Source organism: Eurosta solidaginis, chromosome 3 (genome assembly GCF_040869045.1).
Source record: "Eurosta solidaginis isolate ZX-2024a chromosome 3, ASM4086904v1, whole genome shotgun sequence".
NCBI lineage: Eukaryota > Metazoa > Arthropoda > Insecta > Diptera > Tephritidae > Eurosta > Eurosta solidaginis.
The window spans coordinates 78,502,280-78,527,722 of record NC_090321.1 but is presented as its reverse complement, the minus strand read 5'-3'; the positions used below and the strand labels follow the sequence as shown (position 1 = coordinate 78,527,722).

Here is a 25,443-nt window from a genome sequence, read left to right as displayed (position 1 = left end):
AAAGGAGATGGCAAACTCAAAATGAAACCAACACATTGGCAACATTTTCTTACAACATACAAAATCTGCTAAGTTTTATGTTTCCATTCCATACCATTTGCACCGACACCAACACGCAGATTTTGACAATCTGAACTAACATATTTTGTTTTTGTACACATGAGCCAACCATATAATTGAGCCGTGGTAAATTCATACAAGTGAAAAATCTTCCGATTCTTTCAATGCCATATCTAGGGCCGGCTCTACCATAAACGAGAAACACGCGACCGCCTAGGGCACCAAGTTCGATAAACCCCTTTGTACTAAAAATAATTTTTGCAAAAAAAAAAAAAGAAATTTTGTAGGGGCCCTATATTTAGTTTCATTAAAAAATTTAATTTTCACCTTAGTTATATTTTACAACACAACTTGTGTGGTCTCATGCCCAATTTAGTATTTTGCTGACGATACCAATGTCGGTTGCGAGTGGCGAGCGTAGCTTTTCGAAACTGAAATTAATCAAAACGTACTTGCGTTCGGCCATGACTCAATAGAGCAGGAAATTGAGCAAAAATTAGATTTAAGTAAAATTATATCAACTTTCCCTGAATTGAAGGCGCGGAAAATGAAGTTTCAGTAAACTCTAAGATAATTAAAAATACTTTTGTGTTATATATTCGTTCTTTGTTATATTTTCGTTCTTTTGTTGAAAAAAAAAATATATTTAATATGCAAAAGAAATATTTTTTGTTTCATTGACACTAAGTTTGAATTTAATATCTGATCTCTAATTTTCTGATCTCCAATTTCTTTCTATAAATACGGGAGAAAGGGGCCGCAAATAATAACTCGCCTAGGGCCTCAAATTCTCTTGAGCCGGCTCTGGCCATATCTACCTGTCAAATAATAGCTGACAGGGAGAATGGAAGAAAGATTTGTTTTTTGCTCACGGTTAATAAATGAATTGCCATGAACTCCCCATTTGTGTTTCCAACCAATTTTATGTCTACACAAAATCGGACTCCATATTAATATTCATTTTCAAAATCTAGTTAATATAGATAATACGAGCACCAGTTGAAAAACGCTATTTAGCAAATGATTTAAGCAATCGAATAGTGATTTAACAGGTGATCCAGGCTCTTTAGCCAGTGAAGCTAACATTTGAGAATATGTCAAAAATGCAATTTATCAGTCCCCAGCAAAAATGATTCAAAAACACTATTGAGCAAATTATTTAAGTGATCGAACAGTGATTTAACAGGTGGTCCAGGATGTTTATTATTGTGAACTTTTTTCAAACTATCGCCACTTGTATGAATTCACCTGTTTGGTTTCGCCAAGGAAATATTTTGTTCATGTAAACATACAAGGTCGCAGCATGGTGATATGCCTACAAACATAAATAAGAGTTCCATGTAATTTGTTTTTGTAAATTCGATGGACTAATGTCAAAATCGTACTGCACCTGAAGTTGATGTATCAAATCGAATAAAAAAGGTACAATCAGCTGTCCCATGCTGCCACCTTGTATAGTTCCGCCATGTATATTATTAAAATTTAACGGTACTCTTATTTTGATCTAGGCACGTTGGCTGTGTTCAGTCACTGTTGCCATTGTTTAATTAATAATAACTGTTAAATTCATTGTGAATTCAAGCAAGTGGGGAATGTTTGAAATAAACATCCTGGACCACCTGTAAATCGCTGTTCGATAACTCAAATCATTTGCTCAATAGTGTTTTTGAACATGATACAAAAAATTGATAGTTCCATTTAGTGTGACGTAGCTACTTGACTTTTGTGGGAACAATGACAATTTCACCAAAAACAAGCTACCAGATTGAAAAATGTTACGAATTTTTCTAATTTTGATGGATTTCGTACGAATACGACTAAATGACTTTCATAGTTATTTTAAATAAAAAAGAAAAAAATTAGCCCCATGCCTTGGAAATATTTTAATACGAAATATCAGCCTATAAGAGGTTTTTAATAAGTTTTTCGAGCTCCCGAAAATTGTTTTGGAGGAAGACGCATGGATCAAAGTATGCAAAGCAAGGGAATATAGCCTTCTTAACTGTCCGCTGGCTCAGAACATGTTGACAAAACGTTTCCCAAGGCAGTCGGTTCTATGTACCGGAGCGACTCGGGATTTTTCCCGACCAAGGACTGTCATTTCAGTGTGACCCCATTTAATTTGTTTCGTCCCTCCCACAAATTGTCATCCTCCCAGCAGCTCCTTGCAGCAGGACTGCTACATATTCTCTTACTCCGGGAAGGTATCGAACCCAATCCGGGTCCGTCTCCTGACCCCGGTCCTGAGAAATGGTTTTGCTGCATTTGCCAGAAAAGAATCTTTTTAGGACGGTCATACTCTGTTCAGTGTGTCTCGTGCAAGGGATGGTTGCATCGGACAGGTTGTTCTGGGCTTGATCCCAAAACCCGACGTCCACGTAACTTTTATAAATCTTTTGTGGCTCCTTGCTGCTCACGCCCAAGGGCGTCCCGTAGTCTACGCCTTAGCCTATCCCCACTACCTTCCAGCAGATTCGCTGCTCAGCAAGCCACAACAAGTACCCGCTGCTGCTCGCGCCCCACGGCGCCAACAACTCAAACAGCTGATACCACTCATAACTACTACCTTCGTAGTAGAGCTGGTAGCAATTCTGAGCATCAGCCCCTGCCCCCGTCTTCTTCTCCCTCCTCTTTTCTGGCAGCAATCGTGCAGGTCAGGGAAACAGACTCTTAGTCCCTACCTCCGTCTGCCAGCACAGAATATATAGGTTTGCGACATCCGCTCAATGCAGCTCCTGCCTTGGGTGGTGCCACTTTCCTAGATGTTCTGGTCTCCGCGACGGCAACCCCCGACGGGTTTCATCGCGCCATGTTGCCAGGTCGCAAACCCAAATCATCCGGGTACCCCAATGCTTGCCCAAGGGCACCCAGTCCCAAGGCCACAACAGCAATTGCGTCCTGGCCTTCCACAACCTAGGCGTAGTCACCCGTCACTTACCCCTAGAGTGGCGGCGTCACCCCTAATGCACTTCAGAATTCTGCAGTTAAACTGTAATGGACTAACTGGGAAGATTACGGAGATAGTCGATTTCATGAAGCGGCACAACATCCGCATTGCTGCGATTCAAGAGACTAAACTCACAGCAAGATCTGCATTGCAGACCTGCTCTGGTTATAATGTCCACAGGAAAGACCGCGAGAGCGGAAATGGAGGCGGCCTCGCGTTTATTATACACCACTCTGTGCAATATTATATATTTGATCTTGGCATCGACCGCAGGGACAATGTCTTAGAACGTCAAGGCCTATCTGTCCGGTCAGGCGATGCAAATCTAGAAATCATCAACATCTACATCCCTCCTGTCACCTGTTGCCCCAGTGGATACCGCCCTAATATCGAGGCCTTACTCACTGGCAACAATCGCATTATCTTAGGCGATTTCAATGCCCATCACGACCTATGGCATTCAAACTTGCGGGCGGACAGTAGGGGTGAGATGTTGGCGGATCAAATAGACGAAACGACGTTCTGCACAATAAACGGAGACGCCCCGACACGTATGGTAGGAAGCTGTCATAGCTCGCCAGATATCTCAATCGTGAGCGCAGAACTCGTAAACTGCGTCAACTGGCAGCCGATGGTAACATTGGCATCCGACCACCTGCCCATACTTATTTCGTTCGAGCGTACCGCCGACTTCATCGTCACCGAAAAACGCACTTTCATAAACTTCAAAAAAGGAAAGTGGGAAGAGTATAAATCTGCAACAGACAGCAGCTTTGCTGCCCTCCCTATCCCGACTGATGCCCGCCAAGGGGAGCGTGCCTTCCGTAAGGTCATTGAATCCGCCTCGGCACATTTCATTCCCGCCGGGAGAATTCCCGAAATCCGGCCTCACTTCCCGGCGGAGGCCGCGAGCTTAGCGAGGGAACGCGACCTTATAAGACAGCTTGATCCAGGTGACCCCCAAATAAGGGATATAAACCAACGCATCAGATTGCTTGTGGACGAACACAAGCCGGCGAAATGGGAAGAGCACCTAAGAGGTTGTAACCTCTCCACCGGTGTAGGTAAACTTTGGTCCACCGTAAAGTCCCTATCGAATCCGACTAAGCACAAAGACAAAGTTTCCATCGCCTTTGGCGATAAGGTGCTGTCGGATGCGAAAAAATGCGCGAGCGCTTTCTGCCGACAATATATAATGCATCCTACGGTCGACAAAGATAGACGGAGAGCCAATAGACACGCACATAAACACAAATTCAGCGCGTCACCAATTACCATCACCGCTAGAGAGGTTGAGGACGCCATTGGTCGCGCTAAACCATCCAAAGCAGTGGGCCCAGACGGCATAGCCATGCCGATGCTTAAAAACCTAGGGAAAGAGGGTTTCAATTATTTAGCGCATGTCTTCAACCTGTCTCTTTCCACCTTTGTCATACCCGAGAAATGGAAAATAGCCACGGTGGTCCCGCTACTAAAGCCTGGGAAACCAGCTAACGTAGGTGAGTCATATCGTCCGATATCTCTCCTATCGCCAGTGGCAAAGACGCTTGAAGCCATTTTGCTCCCTTATTTCCAAGCACATTTGCAGCTAGCCCCTCATCAGCATGGCTTCAGAAAACTCCATAGCACTACCTCCGCGCTAAATTTCATTAGCACCCAGATAAATTGCGGTTTGAATCAATACCCCCACCATAGAACAGTACTCGTAGCGCTAGACCTATCAAAAGCTTTTGATACGGTCAACCATGGCTCGTTACTGCAAGACCTGGAAGGGTCTACCCTTCCCCCATGTCTTAAAAGGTGGACCGCAAATTATCTGGGTAGTCGGCAGGCATCGGTGCAATTCAGAAACGAAACATCAAAACAAAGGAGAATTAAACAAGGGGTGCCACAGGGTGGTGTCCTATCCCCGCTTTTGTTTAATTTCTACATATCTAAGCTACCTTCACCACCGGAAGGAGTCACAATCGTTTCCTACGCCGATGACTGCACAACAATGGCCACAGGCCCAGGCCCAGAGATCGATGAGCTATGCAATAAAATAAACGGCTATCTCCCTGATCTCTCCAGTTATTTCGCCTCGCGAAACCTGGCATTGTCACCGACTAAATCTTCCGCGACCTTATTTACAACATGGACGCCCCAAATGTCGACCATATTGAACATCCACGTCGATGGCACTACGCTACCGACTGTCCTACATCCCAAAATCTTGGGTGTGACGTTTGATCAGGATCTACATTTTGGTGCGCACGCAACCGCAATTGTTCCAAGAATTCAGAGCCGTAATAAAATCCTCAAATCCCTTGCTGGCAGTACCTGGGGAAAAGATAAAGAAACGCTCTTGACCACATACAAAGCAATTAGCCAGCCGATTACGTGCTACGCGTCACCCATATGGTCGCCAAGCCTAAAAACCACCCACTGGAAGAAACTACAGGCCTGCCAAAATACTGCTCTCAGAATCGCCACGGGCTGTCTTCTTATGTCCCCAGAACACCATCTGCATAATGAGGCGAGAATACTCCCCATCAGGGAGAGAAATGAGATGCTGACCAAACAGTTTCTGTTGAATACCCAGAAACCTGGGCATCCCAACAGACATCTGATTGACGAACCAGCACCGCCTAGGGGCCTAAGGAGTCATCTCCGTAAACATTTTGAGGAAATACGGCACCTGAGAACCCAGCCGTATGAAGCGAAAAAACACAAGCAGGTCCTTGGTGAACTCCATAGACAGGCGTCGGACCTTTATGTCGGGAATTGCCCGGTGAATCCAGTACTTGAAGAAAAATATCCAGAACTCGCGGAAGAGGAACGCATACTCCCCAGGCAAACGCGTGTCACTCTTGCTCAACTTCGTTCTGGATACTGTAACAGGTTAAACTCTTACCTATCCAGAATTAACCCCGACATACAAAATGTATGCCCCGCTTGCAATGTGTCCCCACATGACACCAACCATCTCTTTAATTGTAATGTGGAACCAACGCCTCTAACACCCCTTTCCTTATGGTCCACCCCTGTTGCAACGGCAAGTTTCCTTGGACTCCCGTTAGAGGATATTGATGACAATTTGTGATCGGTCGCGGCTATTAGGTGGGGCGAGCATTGCTACAACAACAACAACAACATGTTGACAAAGCATACACGTTTGTCAATTGCTTGCTCAAAGAAGGTCCTTATAAACCGAAACCGCAATTTCTTGATAAATTGGCTAAAAGTCCACATTTTTTATTTTTTTTATTTATTGTATAATTCAAGAGTTGCACTTTATGGGGGAATTGTTAAACAATTTTTAGTGAGAACATTAACTTGTAGCTCTGCAGGTTATCCACTAGTTATGGGAGTGTTTTTGCCCGTTGTACCAGGGGTCACCTTGGGGCAGCCCGCTTATACACATTCTGTGCCCTTCAAGCATTGACATGAATGTGGCGTCCCACAAACGTAATACCACGAACAGTATTCCTTCCAAGATTCCAAGGGCTTTTGATTTCGCACTGCAAAACTTTTTTATTTTCTTCTACTTAATATGGTAGGCGTCACACTCATTTTACCAAGTTTTTTTCTAAAGTTATATTTGGCGTCAATAGACCAATACAAATACCATGTTTCATCCCTTTTTTCGTATTTGGTATATAATTATGGCATTTTTTTCATTTTTCGTAATTTTCGATATCGAAAAAGTGGGCGTGGTCATAGTCGGATTTCGGCCATTTTTTACACCAATACAAAGTGAGATCAGATAAGTACGTGAACTGAGTTTAGTAAAGATACATCGATTTTTGCTCAAGTTATCGTGTTAACGGCCGAGCGGAAGGACAGACGGTCGACTGTGTATAAAAACTGGGCGTGGCTTCAACCGATTTCGCCCTTTTTTACAGAAAACAGTTATCGTCCTAGAATCTAAGCCTCTACCAAATTTCACAAGGATTGGTAAATTTTTGTTCGACTTATGGCATTAAAAGTATTCTAGACAAATTAAATGAAAAAGGGCGGAGCCACGCCCATTTTGAAATTTTCTTTTATTTTTGTATTTTGTTGCAGCATATCATTACTGCAGTTGAATGTTGACATAATTTACTTATATACTGTAAAGAAATTAACTTTTCTTTTAAAATTTGAATTAAAAAAAAAAAAATTTTTTAAAAGGGGGCGTGGTCGTTCTCCTATTTTGCTAATTTTTATTAAGCAGACATATAGTAATAAGAGTAACGTTCATGCCAAATTTCATCATGATATCTTCAACGACTGCCAAATTACAGCTTGCAAAACTTCTAAATTACCTTCTTTTAAAAGTGGGCGGTGCCGTGCCCATTGTCCAAAATTTTACTAGTTTTCTATTATGCGTCATAAGTTCAACTCACCTACCAAGTTTCATCGCTTAATCCGTATTTGGAATGAATTATCGCACTTTTTCGATTTTTCGAAATTTTCGATATCGAAAAAGTGGGCGTGGTTATTGTCCGATATCGTTCATTTTAAATAGCGATCTAAATGAATGCCCAGGAACCTACATACCAAATTTCATCAAGATACCTCAAACTTTACTCAAGTTATCGTGTTAACGGACAGACGGACGGACGGACGGACATGGCTCAATCGAATTTTTTTTTGATACTGATGATTTTGATATATGGAAGTCTATATCTATCTCGATTCCTTTATACCTGTACAACCAACCGTTATCCAATCAAAGTTAATATACTCTGTGAGCTCTGCTCAACTGAGTATAAAAAAAAAAAACAAGTGGAATATTAACTACAAATCCGAAGTGTCATAAACATAAATGGCATCAGTAATTATGAGAGGAGTTATCTATTTCTCATTCTAGTTTCTGTTAAAAAATCATTTTCTCTTAACCTGTCGAAGCCTCCCCCCTCTACCCTACAGATCCGGTACGATCCGGTACCACAGCACCATTAAGGTGCTAGCCCGACTATCTCGGTAACGATTTATGTGGCCACATTAAACCTTCAGGCCATTCCCTCCCTCCCCACCCTCAAGTTCCACGAGGAGGTACACCCTGTGCTGTAGCTAGTTGTTTAACCACTGTCGCTAGATGGGTCTCCTAAGCATTATCTAAGCGAGGATAGGCGTTTTTTTTTACGCGCAAACGAAACGTATACGCGTGTAAAAAAGACACGGCTATTGTCTCAGATGACCATTGCGTTTTCATCCTAAAGGGAATTTCCATCCCGAAAAACAACAATTTCGCCTTAAACAGTAACCGTATGACAACGCTTCTGGCAAAACAACAAACATTATGAAACTTCAAAAATCCCCAAATACGTCAAAAAATTTTGAGTGGAACTACCTTCTTTTTTGTATCATGTTTTTGAAACACTTTTGTAGGAGACTGATATATTGCATTTTCGACATATTTTCAAATGTTAGCTTCACTTGGTGCTCATATTTTCTAAATTAACTCAATTTTGAAAATGAATATTAATATGCAATGTTTTTCTGTTGATAAATTTAAAAGAAAAGTTGGTTTGAAAAGAAATGGGTAATTCATGGCACTTCAATTTACTAACCGCGAACGTAAACAAACCTTTTTCCATTCGCGACAGCCGGTCTCCCTGTCAGCTATTATTATACAGGTAGGTATGGCAATGGTGGAATAGGAAGATTTTTCACTTGCATGAATTCACAATGGTTATATTTCTCCTATGATAAAAACACTTACTAGGTAGGAATAACCACTTCTGACATTATTGACGTTTTATTTTATTTTTGTACATATTTCATTTTGTTTGAAGATTGATTTTTAAATATTGAAATGCCTACCAGAAGAGGGAACGGTCATACTTTGTAAGTGTTTTTATCATGATTTGTTCTACAAAAATACATATGCATAGGTATGTACGTACTTATGTACGTTCTCACCTTTCATCTCCTGAAACTTTTGAGCCATAAAGGATAAAATTTCTTCGTTGGTATAGGAGCGCATTTTTTTATTATTAATCATTTAGTTGGTAGGAAGAAGTTAACAAACTTTTGATGTACATATATATGTATGTAAATACGCACTGGTAAAACTTCACATTAAACTCAAACTCACTGCTTCCCGATCATAAAAGTAATGATTAATCTGAAAAAACATACCCCAACACGAAAATAACGTAACTGATTTTGTTCATCGAAAAAACATACTCATGAGATACAGACGAAATGTTGTGTTATAGGTATCCATGCGGTAGTCACAATGACACCCAACAAAAAATGGCCTAAGCGGTTGCATGCAATAAGGAATGTAAGTGCTGTTTGTTTATAATTAGGTTATTTAAGAGAATAATACAATAAGCACTTCGGCACAAATAAGCCTAAAGGGCCTGGCAAAGTTGACATAACGCCATAGTCATAACTACATTTTTACTTATCCATTATCCATATCAATTGGCATCGGTTATTGGTGCGTTAACCTAAAATATGTAAAAATTTCATAAGAAAGCAGAAAATGCAAAAAATTACGAACAAATTCCACAAATAACTAATGACTTAGTCAAAACCATAAATGAAATATTTAAAAAGTTAGTGAATTCACCAAATGAAATATTTAAAGGTTATGGATCTGGCGAAAAATCAAAAACCATTTAGTTGATAAAGTATGGTTATGGCTAGGGCGTTATTGTATGGCACCATTGACTAACTACATTGCTTTCCATAAGGTTGGTTGCATCAGCTGTTTTATACGGATATGGATATGTATATCAAATTTGCCATGGCTTTATTGTATAAGTGTATATGTACATATTTCAGAGAAAAAAGCGATCTCAACGCATGACAATAAACCTGTTTGTTTATTTTGAAAACTGAGTACAGAGCAACCCCCTTTTACCTAAAACATATGTAAGTGCAGAATTTCTGCCTGATGACCAAATAACAAAGCAATAAGGTATATTTTAAAGCAGGCATGCTTAACGAACGAAACGATATCATTTCGTTACGATAATCAACGCTAATAAACGAAACGAAGTCATTTCGTTTCGTTTATTAACGTTGATTATCGTAACGAAATGATATCGTTTCGTTCGTTAAGCATGCCTGTTTTAAAGAATATTCCAAACAACTGACACACATTATAGACTTACGGCCTAATTCCACAGTTTAAAATTTTTTGTTGGGCAGTCATGTTGCGATGCCAATTCATCCAAACACTCACGGAGATTCATTTGCTATTGTATGCAGTGTTGCCAGGTTAGCCTTTTCGAGGCTAGATTTAGCCTTTTATTTTTGCCTTTAGCCTCGAAATTTTGGGTTTAGCTTCGTGACTTTTTTCTAGCCTTTTTTAATCCGAATGTATTTTTAATAATTTCTAAAATAAAATAATTTCAATAGTTCCTGTGAACACCTAATACCTAATAATATGAGTTCTCTACAAAAGATTAATTCTTTTTCTGCTGAAAATTCGTTGAAAGTTTCTAAGCCAGATGTATTTTCTTACTCTGAAAAAGAGAAGTATAGTTATTTTTCAAGTCAAATAGCATTAATAGAGCTGCAGTGGCGAAAACTTATAACTATACAATGGAAAAATGTACACTCCACCATGGAATTTTGGTCGGAAGTCCAAGAACATAAAAATGCATTAAACGAACCACCTTTTTTAGAACTTGTCGAATTCATATTTGGTTTTTTAGTATTACCACTCAGTAACGCGGAGGTTGAAAGAATTTTTAGTGGCATGAAAATTCTGAAAACTAAATTAAGGAACAAACTAAAAATTAAAATGCTTAATGCGCTGCTTAATATTAGATGCTCGTTAAAACGCTTATCTAAATGTTGTAATGATTTTGAAATTACCGATGATCTCATATCTATGGTAAATAGCCAAACTTTATACGCAGACTTAAGCTCTTCTGATTTTTCAGACGGGGTATATTTTATATAAATAATTAGTTTTTGTGTATATACACATATGCAATCATTTAAAGTGATTCCATGTGCTAGTCAAGGAAAATGTGCCTGATATGTTTTGAAACAAGAAGTTATGTTAGTTAAGTTGTGTTTATAAGTTTTTATTTACAAATGTGTAAAATAAAATATAAAAAAAAAATTTTATGAATTAACCAAAAAAATTTCTGGCCTTTTTTTAGCTTCTTTTTTTCTAAATTTAGCTTTTTCTAACCTTTTTTTTGCCAATGTAGCTTCTTTTTTTTTCATCACCTGGCAACACTGATTGTATGGTACGCAAAAAAGAGAATGGCATACATGCGCATGAATGTCTGTTGCTGCCAGCGTTACCATATATATTTTTTTCCAAGTCGTCAGACGCCGTCCAAAAAATAGTAAAAAATCGTCATATCTAAGGAACAACCAATAACAACCAAAGTTGAGTTAGGACTAAGTTGGGTTATTACCAGGGACGTGTGTTCGTAGGAAACCAAAATGAGATCGCCGGATTTCATTCAACAATATTAACTTTAAAAGCGCTTTTCTGATAATTGTCTTTGATTGTTATTTTTTGTTGCCACATACAACATATAAAATCGTTTTCAATTCATTTCGTTTTATTTTATAAATAACAAAAACGTCTTAAAAGATAAATTTTGTATTACATACAAAAGGTACTTGTTTTCAGTCATTTTAACAATTAGTATTATTTTTTTTTTCTTTGAGCTCGAATCGAACCTCCTATATCATATTAGTTTCTTAGTTATACATTTTTTAGCATATTTATTTGTGGTTCAATATTATGACAGGAGAAGTTATTCAATTTTAAATAATCTTAAGCTAGCAATATTCCTTTTAATGTATCAGATTCCAGACGGTTTCGGATTATTGTTTTGTTTAAATTTATTTTAGAAAAAAATCGTTCTACACTCGATGAACCGTTTGACAAGCATATTAGATCTGCAACGAATGGACATAAATTAGAAAAAGCATATGTAGAGTTAGCTCTTTTTATAGTGGAAATAGTTTTCCAAAAAACTTCTTGGGGAACCTTAGGAATGACTTCAAAATAGAGGAACTGCGGCATTTGTGGTATAGCGTTTAGTTTTTGGGTAATTTTGGCCTAACCAAAAGTCAAATTCACCTCTTTTTTGTCATTTTGTTTTGTGAAATATCAGCTATAGCGTACTTTATCAAAAGTTGTATAACACCAACAGTTTACAATTTATAAGACGAAATTCGGGTGAGCCCGAAATGCCGCTTCCCCAAAAATTGGCGGCTAATGTGGTACGCAAACGTAGGCTAATTTGGTATAATATACCATCTAACCGAATAATAACCAGATCAGTTTTACTAAAGAAAATATTAAATACATTCTTTTAAAATTTACCAATTTTATTAATAAAAGATAAAATAAAATGCCTCCTTGGCTCGTTGATATTAAAAATGAATAAGTTATTGGAAATATCAAAATTGCTTGAAAACTTCAAATTGTGCAAGTCTTGCAAATAAAAATTGGATTTTTTTTTGGGAATGCAGACGTTATGCTTAAAACACCATGCCGAGCGACGACGATATACGTCGCGTCGGGCGATGACATTTTTCAAATTACGCCCAGACATTTCGTCTACTTAAAACACAATGCCGGGCGAAATTGACGCTGTTTATTCAGAGGGGCTATTATTTGGAAATAAAGATGAAAACAATTAAAACTTTTTTAATTCTCTGCTTTAGCACTGCTAAAACACGCCCAAAATGTTAAGAAATTAACAAAACAAAACAAAAATGTTAAGAAATTCAATTAAAAATTATATGTAAAGAAAAAAATTTGTTTTTGGATATTATGTTTTCTTTTTTTATACTTAAAAAATTGAACAGCAGCAACCCTTGGGATGTTTGTCGTCATCGCCCGGCGGCGACGATAGAAATAAATCTATCGTCGCAAAATGACGTCGCGTAAATTTCGCTCTCGGCGTTCATTGTGTTCACCTTCAAGAATTATGGGGATTCTATTTTTGACAAGGCGATATTCGTCGCGTTTATTTCGCGGCATCCGGGCATTGTGTTTCAAGCTCGTCCTTCCATAACTTTTCGCCAAAGAAGCAAATTGCTCCGTCTGGAGGCATATCAATAAAATCCCCTTAGTTCGATTCTGCGTAGACGATGTTTACTTCGGAGTCACTGGTTAATTCTTCACATTCAGCTTTTCTAGCTTTCGCTGCTGGTTTTTTGAAGGTTCCTTTTCTTTTTTAATTTTTGGCTTCACTTTTTGACGGATCTTCCGAATGCTTTCTTCCAACTGATTCTTATATGGTGATTTTGTTAATGCTGTCGCTTTTGACTTTCATCCTCTTCCGGTAGCAACTGGTTTTCTATTGTTTGGCAATGGTAAAATCTGCCATGGTGAAATGACTCCTTTACTGGTTGATGCCACAGGTTCTGGAGAAGTCATTCGATTTGTATTATATGTCGGTGAAGTAAGAGTACGTCCAGTCTTCGAAGTTGCATTATTTTGCTCGGAAACTTCAGAGTATTTGGCAGTTACGTGTTCATACATATCATTTGCAGCAATATATTCTGCATCAGTAAAAATATTTCGATCGAATGGGTATATACCAGTATATCTGAAACCGTTAACTGCAACTTAGCCAGTCTGAACCGTATAATACGCTTTGGAAAAGAGACCAGCTAAATCGAATTTAGTAACTTTTCTGTCATAAAACGCTTTAATTTGTTACTGTAATAAGTCCTGAGTGGGCTCATGAATGCTCTGTCTAGCGGTTGCATTTTATGAGTGGAATGCGGAGGCAATGTATCAAATATCATCACCACTCCGTTTTCACGAGCTAAGTTGATCACTTCAATATTTATTACGGTAGTGTCCATCTAAAATCAACATTATTGGATCTATTTCTTGGTGTTTGAATATTTAAAATAAATCTTACATAGAAGGCAGGCTTAAATCGTCATTTTTCATTACAAAATCGTCCAAGCGTCATTCTAGTTGAAAATCGTCAAAATTACGACGGCGTCGTCAATCTGTCAACGCTGGTTGCTGCATGCAAATGTATCGTTGTAAATGGGTGTTCGGCGCGCCGTACTCAATTGAACCAGACTTGCTTCATACATATGCTTACTCTCCATCGCTGTCGTTAGCAACACGGCAACGAATAAACAGTGGGGACAAATGTTAAGCTTCCCTGTAAGAAATATTACGATTGGGAAACGCAATTGGTATGACGGGCTTTTCATCTTCCAAACATGTCTAGGTTTGTGCTTTAACTTTTTAGGTATGCTATATTTAAAAACTTTTCGACACAGTATGAGTTTTTAAAATTATTTTAACAAAAGTTGTACCAAATTCATTCTGTACTATTTTTTTTCTAAGCCAAAAAAACTTTAACTTTTGCACTGTAAAAACCTACTAATAATGTTCAGAGAAACTAAGCGAAATAGTAAAAAAATTGACATGAATGTATCTTTATGTTTTTTTTTAAGTCACCTACATATTTTTTAAACATTTTGCATTTCCCTGGTTGCTGGAAATTTATAAGTATCCGAGATATGATTTGTTAAGCGAGTGACCGCCGCTATTTTTACGATATTTGCCGCGTTGAGCAGCTTTGGCAAACCAAATTTCATGTGCACTTGCATGTAAAAAATAAAGGTTACCCTTCGAAGTGAGTAAAACTTAATGAATTGAAGGACTTGAGAATATTTCAAACTATTTCTGAATCAAACATGAAATTTTTCAAAATCTTTGGTATAACTGTTTTTAATAAATGCACCATCTGCATGTTATAATTTTAATACTGTTTTCACACAGACGGCTTATTCAATAATAAAGGCAGTTTTCTACATTAAGACGCTTATTGAGCTCAATCTTCCCTACAAAATTTGAATCTATAATTATTTCATTAGTAGCTAATCGAATGCCTAATGAAGTCAAAAGCACAATGCAACTCTGTTGGGAGCGTTCAGTTTCTTAGTTTTTAGTGTGTTCAGTGCTTAAAAATGTCATTTGTCAAAGTAAATGTCATTGTCTGCATGGCGGAACGATACAAGGTGGCCGCATCGAATAGCTGATTATAACCTTTTTTTTATTTGATTTGATACATCAACTTCCGGCGCAGTACGATTTTGACATTTGTCCATCGAATTTACAAAAACAAAGAACATGGAATTCTTATTTATGTATGTAGGTATGTCACCATGCTGCCACCTTGTATCGTTCCGGCATGACTGTCTGTCTTATTTTATTCGCTTGACATTTCGTCCTTCATACTAATCGAGCAGTTACTTCTGTGTGAAAGCAAAAAATTTACGATTTCATTAGAAGGTGAAATGAGATCATTAAGTTTCTGTGTGAAAACAGTATAACTTTGATTTTCTGCTGGGATGCTCATGCTATCGCTCTCACTAATAGCTTACATTTTAATTTTTGCCGACCACGGATGTAGATATATACTAGTGCATAGGTATTTGAGTAAATACACTTGATTGCTCTCTTAACACAACATAGTGCTGCCACCTCTGAAAAATATTTAGAGATGGTATAAAAAATACTGTGGTAGAATTTCGGAAGATTTGTTTTCAATAAAGTCAAATAATTTTCATTGTATTCTGCAAATGTCAACCAGTGTTGCCAGGTGATGAAAAAAAAGAAGCTAGATTGGCAAAAAAAAAAAGGTTAGAAAAAGCTAAATTTAGAAAAAAAAGAAGCTAAAAAAAGGCCAGAAATTTCTTTGGTTAATTCATAAAATTTTTTTTTTTATATTTTAGTTTACACATTTGTAAATAAAAACTTATAAACATAACTTAAACATAACTTCTTGTTTCAAAACATATCAGGCACATTTTCCTTGACTAGCACATGGAATTACTTTAAATGATTGCATATGTGTATATACACAAAAAAAAAATATTACTAATTATTTATATAAAATATTCCCCGCCTGAAAAATCAGAAGAGCTTAAGTCTGCGTATAAAGTTTGGCTATTTACCATAGATATGAGATCATCGGTAATTTCAAAATCATTACAACATTTAGATAAGCGTTTTAACGAGCATCTAATATTAAGCAGCGCATTAAGCATTTTAATTTTTAGTTTGTTCCTTAATTTAGTTTTCAGAATTTTCATGCCACTAAAAATTTTTTCAACCTCCGCGTTACTGAGTGGTAATACTAAAAAACTAAATATGAATTCGACAAGTTCTAAAAAAGTTGGTACGTTTAATGCATTTTTATGTTCTCGGACTTCCGACCAAAATTCCATGATGGAGTGTACATTTTTCCATTGTATATTTTCGCCACTGCAGCTCTATTAATGCTATTTGACTTGAAGAATAACTATACTTCTCTTTTTCAAAGTAAGAAAATACATCTGGCTTTGAAACTTTCAACGAATTTTCAGCAGAAAAAGAATTAATCTTTTGTAGAGAACTCATATTATTAGGTATTAGGTGTTCACAGGAACTATTGAAATTATTTTATTTTAGAAATTATTAAAAATACATTCGGATTAAAAAAGGCTAGAAGAAAGTCACGAAGCTAAACCTAAAATTTCGAGGCTAAAGGCAAAAACAAAAGGCTAAATCTATCCTCGAAAAGGCTAACCTGGCAACACTGATGTCAACCATATACATACATATGTATGTATTTATGTATGTACATATAACATCGTGAATCTTCCTCTCTTTTGAGATTCGATGGTGAGCGTGCATATGCATGTGTATATACATTAGACTGGGTCGATTTATTAACCGATATCGCGCCATCGAAAAAAAAAATGGCGAAAGGGTTAACTTTTCGACCGAAACACTCCGCAAATCCCAAAAAATAATTTTTTTTTTAAAAAACTGTTATCGCCAACGTTTTTGCAACAGTTTTTTTGAAAAAAAAAAAATAAATTTTGTTGGGTTTTGGTTGAAAAATTGACCCTTTCGCCATTTTTTTCGCATGCTCGAAAATTATTTTTTTTGGGTATGCGTAGTGGAACTTTTTTTTCCTGAGCACAAATCCTATCGAAAAATCGATGGCGCGATATCGGTTAACTTTCGTCCATACAAATCGACCCAGGTTAATATACATAGGCTATACCGTTTCAGGAAAATTGTTTTTTTTTTTTCTTTCAAATAGGCCCAAACATTCACTTTTGAAGTACGAGCTGGTAAAATTATCTTTAAGTGTGCAACATATTAAGATTTTGCACAAGAATTGTAGGGGGCAATTCTTGCTTCTAAGTTTTATATACAGAAATATTAAACCTTAACTTTTTCTGCAACTTCGATCAAATTTAATATATATATGTAGCATAGGCAACAGTTGGTATATCCTTGATATGAATTTTGATTTTTAGGAAAGTGCTAAAGTTATTCAATTCATTCTTTGCCTTTAGGAAATATATATGAAGAGATTACATAATATCTTTAACTGGTCTGAGTTTATGTCAAATTATACAATGAAATATGGTCAAAAAATACATGTGCAACAATGTTGCCTGCAGTGCTGCTAGTTTTGCAAACATATATACAGTTACTCAACAAAATAAGTACACACTTGGTTTATGCTGAAAAAACTCAAATGCAGTGGCTCACAGCTTAATTGATAATTTTCATTTAAAATATCGCAAATTCCCTAAAAGAAGCCACATTCAAAAAAATGACAAAGGTTATTCAAAGGTAAGGAGAATTAATCAAAATTTCAAAAATGACCATCAAAATTTTCAAATTTTTTTTCAGAATTCCTAGAAAAATTTTGAGTATACAATTTTGTAGCCCAATAAATTTTAGTATAATAATGTGCAAGTTAGAAATAGCTCAAAATGTTTCCTGAATTTTCAGAATTTTTTTCGGCGAGGGAGTTGAGCAATTTCTTACATACATCGCATGAACAAAAATGCATTTTGTATGTGGGAAATTGCTCAACACCCTCGCCGAAAAAAATTCTGAAAATTCAGGAAAAATTTTGAGCTATTTCTAACTTGCACATTATTATACTAAAATTTATTGGGCTACAAAAGTGCATACTCAAAATTTTTCTAGAAATTCTGAAAAAAATTTGAAAATTTTGATGGTCATTTTTGAAATTTTGATTAATTCTCCTTACCTTTGAATAACCTTTGACATTTTTTGAATGTGGTTTCTTTTAGAGAATTTGCGATATTTTAAATGAAAATTATCAGTTAAGCTATGAGTCACTGCATTTGAGTTTTTTTCAGCATAAACCAAGTGTGTACTTATTTTGTTGAGTAACTATACATATGTTCATATGCGCAGCTGCATATATTTTCCTGACAGCTTGGTTCGTGCAGAGACTTAAGGCCCCATTACTGATACTTAGCATAGACATGACTTGGCTTGATAACTGTCACTTACAGTTCTGTTAAATGAACATTGCATGTTACTGGTTACTCAAAACTTAGCAACACTTAACTTGACTTAGAAGTCTGTTGAATTTTGATTTTCTATGTAAGTTCTAAGTGACGCTTATATTTTGAGATGACATTTGTTTGTTTCCATTTCATTTTGACATTTTGTCATACAAATTGACATTTATTGATTATGATGCCAGATTGTATGCGCTAAGTGGAGTATAATCAAGGCTAAGTTGCCAAGTTTACGCCAAGTCAAGTCAAGTCTATGCTAAGTATCAGTAATGGTGCCTTTAAGTCAAGTTTCGAACGATGTTTTTCGAATTTACTTAAAAGTGATATAATTAATCGAAATATTTTATATTTTCGAATATATTTTATGTTTTAAATAAGTAAAACCACTGAAATGAAGGAAAATTATATGCTTACTAGCATTTTGTTTGGTGCTTTTGTTTCACAACACTGATCCTATGCAGCAAATTATGTTTAAACGGCCCCGAAATTCTACCCTTTGCTAACGCTTAAAATCGATCGCCAAAAATATCTAAAACAGTATCAAGTGCGCAGAAAGACAGCAACATTTATTACCATATGGTCACATGGAATGACAACCTATACTTTTACATAGGAGTTAAGCGGTTAGTTATTCCTTATGACCATATTTTTCTAACGTTTACTTGAGAAGAGTAGGGCCTTTAACTTGAGCGACTAACGTGGAAAACAATTTTAAAAACACCATTACTACACCATCGTAGTTTCTTGGTATTAAGTTCACATAACGAGATTTTTGTTTTTACTTTGTTGAATAGTTCGCATCACCCTGATACGAGATTATTATTAACTTATGTTAAAAGTTTCAAATTAAAAAAAAAAAAAACGTTTTAAGGTTCTTCATTATGATGGGTGATACTTTTTAATACATAATTTTCTACAAATAAAGGACGCCTTTCACCAGGCTTCTCCCAAGGCGGACAGTTATTGCTGAGATTTTGTAGGTATAAATGCGATGGGTCTGCCGACTGCTCTATCTATAGGGGTGTTGACATTGTTAAATTTTCCAATTTCGATTTCAGTTGCACGACAAAAATTGATGTAAAAAAGTTGAGCCACCTCTAAACATTGATCAGTGTTTTTGAAAGTTATTTTTAAAAAGGAACAAAAACAAAATTTCAATGCAATATTTGAATTTTGTTTTTTAATATACCGTTAATTATGGCAAACGTAAGACCAAAAACTAACGTCGCGCCTTGTTAAATACTTCTAAGTCTAAAGCTAAAGATTGAAATGATTTGCACTAGATAGAACTTTTAGAAAAGTCGGCCTTTGTTTAAATCTTATTGTTTACAATCGTGGTCTTTGGAATCAGTATGAGAACCACGTCCGTTTACATTATTCAGTTTTCAGATATTGACTGGAAAATTGATCAATATAAACGGCTTTTAACAAAAATGAAGAGCTGGGCCATACCTATCTCGCTTAATAGTCTGTAAAAATCACTTTGTTACTACGAAAGAGAATCTATGTTTAAGAGTTTCGTTCTTGGACGAAGTACTTTTTTTTTTAAACGATCTAATATATGTATATATACATATAGGCGTAGGCACTCTTGTATACATATGCTGCCACCTTGTATGGTTCCGCCATGTTGTATACTTTCGAATATCAACATCGTTTATGTGTTAGTTGCGTTTTGTCGCATGTGCTGAAAGTTCATCGGCTTTTGTAGTAGCGCAGTGCTCACAGTATTGTAACGAGCCACTATGGATCTGGAGCGTTTCGTGGCCGAAGTACGCAAAAGAGAGTGTTTATGGAAAAATAATGTTGTACGAGTCGAAGGGCAGGGAAGTTTGCGTGATGAATTATGGAAAAGAGTCGCATCAGCTTGTAATATGTCATGTGAGTTATACTTAAATTTGTTGTTGTTATGTTAATGTAAACGTTAAGTAGGTATGTGCATACGTAATATACTATGTGGTTACCATCTTAAAAATGTTTTTTTTATTATAATTGATTAAGAAAATACATTTTTAATTCACAGAAGTGAAAAATCTTTTTATTCCTCCATTGCCATACATACCTACGGTCGCGAATGGCTATAGAATGGAAGAAAGGTTTGTTTTTGTTCGCCGTTATTAAATTGAAGTGCCATGAGTCGCCCATCTGTGTTTCAAATCACCTTTCTTTTAATTGTGTACACAGAAAATCAGACTACATATGATTTTAATTTCTAAAATCTAGTTATTAGATATAAAACGAGCAGCCAGTTAAGAAAACATTTTAAAATATGTAAATAATTCAATATACTAGTCGTTTACAAAAAATTTTTGAAAAACTCTATTGGCAAACGATTTTAGAAACCGAACAGCGATTGAATAGGTGATCAAGGGCTATTTACTATTGTGAACTTTTTTTTCAAACCTTTGCCACTTGTATGCATTCACAATGAACTTACCTGTCGATTACCTGTATTTTTTATTGCGGATAAAACAAGTGTGATATCTTATCCTTCAACTGTCTGACGGGATGTTCAATATGGATACTTTTTCGCGTTTTAGCAGCGTTTTGACAGGGTGTGTAGCGCAACCTTTTCAGGTTGTCAGCGCAATATATAGCTTCTCCAAACCCTATTGCCAATCTCACCTTCGAGTGGCGAATCCCGTTTCACTAACAGACGAGACTGGCGACCCCAAGCTCCTCATGGAACTTTGGGGTGGGAAGGGGAGGATCGCTTGAAGGTTTAATTTGGCCATATAAATCGTTCCCGTGATGGTCGGGCTAGCACCTTAATGGAGCTGTGTTACCGGAGCGTACCGGATCTGTATCCAGCAAAGGACCATCACATCGATAACACTCCCCAAAGCCTTCGGGGAGTAACCTTATCGCTACAACAACAACATACCACATTTGTCTTATCCACAATGGTATTTTTGTCAGAAAAAATTGTGATTACATATCACACAAATTAAAAAATGCCGAGATTAAGAGACAAATCAACACTAAAACGGCTTTTTAAAGATATTCTTGTAAATGACTCGCTGATGTTGGAGAATTCTGATGAAAATTACGGCTGCAAGGTTGCAATCCTTTGAGTTCACCGTGTTTACACGATGAAACGTGCGAGTAAATTTACATTTTAAAAATTGTCTCCAAAGTCCTTGTAAAATTCAAATTATGTAATTTGCCGGCGTTGATACGATTTTCATCCACGAGTTACGCAAAGATGTCCTCATAGACTGCTTATGATTTTGAGGGTGGCATCCTTGGCTGAATAGTTACTTCCTAACGTTTCAAGGTGTTTCTTTGGTGTGGTTCGGTTGCATAGTGCCACCAAAACATTCTTCAGAAAGTCTTCGGAGCTACACCTTGAGTTTCTAGGAAAGTGACGTCGACGAAGGTATGAGTTTGAAGTCGAAGTTTTATAGCTTCTATGCTGGCATATGGTGTGAGGGTCAGGAGGTGTGGTAGCGACTGGTAGTCGGGATTGCTACTGTTCGCACATCGGCAATTGTAGCTCTTAAAAACAGCTGGAAAAACTGTAGGCGCCCTTTGGCGTGATTAACAATAGGCCAACATTGGTACTGTACCACGATAGTCACGACTATTAATAGACCATTGATAGCAACCGTAAGTCGCCCTTGTGCGTGACCAGCAAAGAGCAACAAATGATTTAAAGATATCGTGTCGACGAGTATTAGGAGTTAGCCCGGAACATCTCCTTGGGTGAAACTGAGCTTTGCACGAGACATACAGCCAAAAGTGTGTCCATTTTAAGTATTTATATTTTTTTTGGCAGACGCAGCAGTACCAGTTCCTGAGACCGTGGTTAAGTTCGAATCCTCACTGGAGTAAGTGAACGAAGTACAGTGCCTCCGCAAGGAACTACTCCTGAAATTTTTTCAACGATCCGCAAAATCCCCTGATCTTTCCTAAATGGCCAGAACGTTGATTTCTTTAAATACATATAAACAAAACCTTTCCTAAATATTATTTCTTTAAATAGAAAAATCAAGTTTTTTAAAGAAAGAACTCGCGCCGTCACGCCGGTATATAATAGAGACTACACCGCCACTATGTGATAAAGTGATCGGCGTAAAGATCTAGTATAGAGGTAGTGTGGTGGTCCACAAATGGAATCAATTGTCCGTCTGTATTGCATTGGCAACAAAGCTCGCCCGCCTTAGCAGATACAGTTTTGGGTAGATATGCATAAAACATGTATTGATGAAGGCCCGCCAATTTGTAGAAAAACTAATACTCCAAATTGGAAGGAGCCTTGGTCTCTTCGCAGATATAAATTTCTAAAGGATTGTTTGAAGAAAATCCATCAGAAGAGGATCGTGGCATGGTGCGGGAAACTAGAATATAATATCTGAGGTGAAAAGTTTGGAATGCGGCTGGCCGTTCGATTCCTTGCCCACCAAAAAACTTCTCTCTAACGACTGAAAATTGTGGTCTGCTTAAATTTGCAAAATTTGTATGCATTAAAAAAATCTTAAAATTAAAATTTTTTTAAACGCCATTTGCTTTGCACCGGTTTTACCGGAATATTTTTAGCATGAACAAAACGAATTGATAACCCCAAGATAAAATATACATATACATGGATATATACTTGCACACTTTTCTCATAATACGTAGTGAGTGGGGTTGAAAATTTACTTTTCTCAGAGAGCTCAAAGCCCACTGTACTCAATTTAATTAGAATCAGTTTGGTTGTTATGCTTGCATTCGGTGTTGCCACCTGCACAATTTTTTTTGTATCCAAAAGAGTATCATTCCTGTTTTCGACCCATTTCGTTTGAAGCTTACAATCCTGAAATTGATAATATTTGGAACGGAACATCAGACTATTTTGGCTAAACAGAACTCTCAACTGAATTACATACAACCTTTCTAAAAATCAGTTTTTAATAAATCTGATAAAGCACTCATAGCCAAAACATGTTACATTCTTCTTCTTATGCTTTGCAACAAAAGTTGTCTAATTTTGAAGGGTCAAATTACTGTGCATCCATTAAAACGGAGACAATGAACCGACATATCAGACAAGCTTCATCTGTATGCATTGTCCTCAAATCTAATACTGTTTTCACACAGAAACTTAATGATCTCATTTCACCTGCTAATGAAATCGTAAATTTTTTGCTTTCACACAGAAGTAACTGCTCGATTAGTATGAAGGATGAGACAGACAATCATGGCGGAACGATACAAGGTGGGAGCATGGTGACATACCTACAAACAAAAAAAATCCCATGTACTTGTAAATTCGATGGACAAATGTCAAAATCGTACTGCGCCGGTAGTTGATGTATCAAATCAAATAAAAAGGGTTATAATCAGCTGTTCGATGCGGCCACCTTGTATCGTTCCGCCATGCAGACAATGACATTTGCTTTGAAAACTAAGAAACGGAAACGGAAGCGGAACGCTGCCAACAGAGTTGGATTGTGCTTTTGACTTCATTAGGCATTCGATTAGCTACTAATGAAATAATAATAGACTCGAATTTTGTAGGGAAGATTGAGGTCAATAAGCGTTTTAAAAGTAGAAAACTGCCTTTATTATTTAATAAGCCGTCTGTGTGAAAGCAGTATAAAACTAGCATACTTATTTTTCACTCGACTAAAATACACCTTTAATGCGAAAGAATCAGTATCATCATATATATTATTTCTAATTGCTGTTCTTATGTACGGGTCCCTTTTTCGCTCTTATTTGGAATCTATAAATAAAGTTTTGGTTATAAAGATGGAGATTCGGCCTATTAGCGAGCTTTAGGCAATTTGGGTCGTAGTGCTTTTGTTTAGCTATATTTTATTAAAATAATTTGTTAAAAATAAACGATTGTGAGCGCACAAAGAGATCTATTTGTGCTATGGCACTGTTGTTGTTGTAGCAATGCTCGCCCCACCTAATAGCCGCGACCGATCACAAATTGTCATCAATATCCTCTAACGGGAGTCCAAGGAAACTTGCCGTTTCAACAGGGGTGGACCATAAGGAAAGGGGTGTTAGAGGCGTTGGTTCCACATTACAATTAAAGAGATGGTTGGTGTCATGTGGGGACACATTGCAAGCAGGGCATACATTTTGTATGTCGGGGTTGATTCTGGATAGGTAAGAGTTTAACCTGTTACAGTATCCAGAACGAAGTTGAGCAAGAGTGACACGCGTTTCCCTGGGGAGTATGCGTTCCTCTTCTGCGAGTTCTGGATATTTTTCTTCAAGTACTGGATTCACCGGGCAATTCCCGACATAAAGGTCCGACGCCTGTCTATGGAGTTCACCAAGGACCTGCTTGTGTTTTTCCGCTTCATACGGCTGGGTTCTCAGGTGCCGTATTTCCTCAAAATGCTTACGGAGATGACTCCTTAGGCCCCTAGGCGGTGCTGGTTCGTCAATCAGATGTCTGTTGGGATGCCCAGGTTTCTGGGTATTCAACAGAAACTGTTTGGTCAGCATCTCATTTCTCTCCCTGATGGGGAGTATTCTCGCCTCATTATGCAGATGGTGTTCTGGGGACATAAGAAGACAGCCCGTGGCGATTCTGAGAGCAGTATTTTGGCAGGCCTGTAGTTTCTTCCAGTGGGTGGTTTTTAGGCTTGGCGACCATATGGGTGACGCGTAGCACGTAATCGGCTGGCTAATTGCTTTGTATGTGGTCAAGAGCGTTTCTTTATCTTTTCCCCAGGTACTGCCAGCAAGGGATTTGAGGATTTTATTACGGCTCTGAATTCTTGGAATAATTGCGGTTGCGTGCGCACCAAAATGTATATCCTGATCAAACGTCACACCCAAGATTTTGGGGTGTAGGACAGTCGGTAGCGTAGTGCCATCGACTTGGATGTTCAATATGGTCGACATTTGGGGCGTCCATGTTGTAAATAAGGTCGCGGAAGATTTAGTCGGTGACAATGCCAGGTTTCGCGAGGCGAAAAAACTGGAGAGATCAGGGAGATAGCCGTTTATTTTATTGCATAGCTCATCGATCTTTGGGCCTGGGCCTGTGGCCATTATTGTGCAGTCATCGGCGTAGGAAACGATTGTGACTCCTTCCGGTGGTGAAGGTAGCTTAGATATGTAGAAATTAAACAAAAGCGGGGATAGGACACCACCCTGTGGCACCCCTTGTTTAATTCTCCTTTGTTTTGATGTTTCGTTTCTGA

At 37.4% G+C, this 25,443-nt stretch overlaps 2 protein-coding genes across 11 annotated transcripts in view; one reads left to right on the top strand and one right to left on the bottom strand.

Moving 5' to 3' along the window:
* The window catches only part of LOC137244042 (uncharacterized), a 460,752-nt gene that overhangs the window by 55,497 nt on the left and 379,812 nt on the right, over positions 1 to 25,443 (bottom strand). Inside the window, exon 2 of one of the 3 annotated variants that reach the window (XM_067772498.1) lies at positions 8,897 to 9,101. In XM_067772498.1, coding sequence (XP_067628599.1) covers positions 8,897 to 8,978 — 82 coding nt within the window. In that variant the 5' untranslated portion in view covers positions 8,979 to 9,101. Of the gene's footprint in view, positions 1 to 8,896; positions 9,179 to 25,443 lie in introns of those variants that run through there. The other 2 variants (XM_067772501.1, XM_067772499.1) reach the window with 2 other exon arrangements.
* The window catches only part of LOC137244038 (uncharacterized), a 290,995-nt gene that overhangs the window by 180,931 nt on the left and 84,621 nt on the right, over positions 1 to 25,443 (top strand). For 3 of the 8 annotated variants that reach the window (XM_067772492.1, XM_067772491.1, XM_067772485.1), the window contains exon 1: positions 19,975 to 20,170. The exons of the other annotated variants lie outside the window; for them this stretch is intronic. In XM_067772492.1, the coding sequence (XP_067628593.1) occupies positions 20,035 to 20,170 (136 nt within the window). In that variant the 5' untranslated portion in view covers positions 19,975 to 20,034. Of the gene's footprint in view, positions 1 to 19,974; positions 20,171 to 25,443 lie in introns of those variants that run through there. 8 annotated transcript variants of the gene reach the window in all.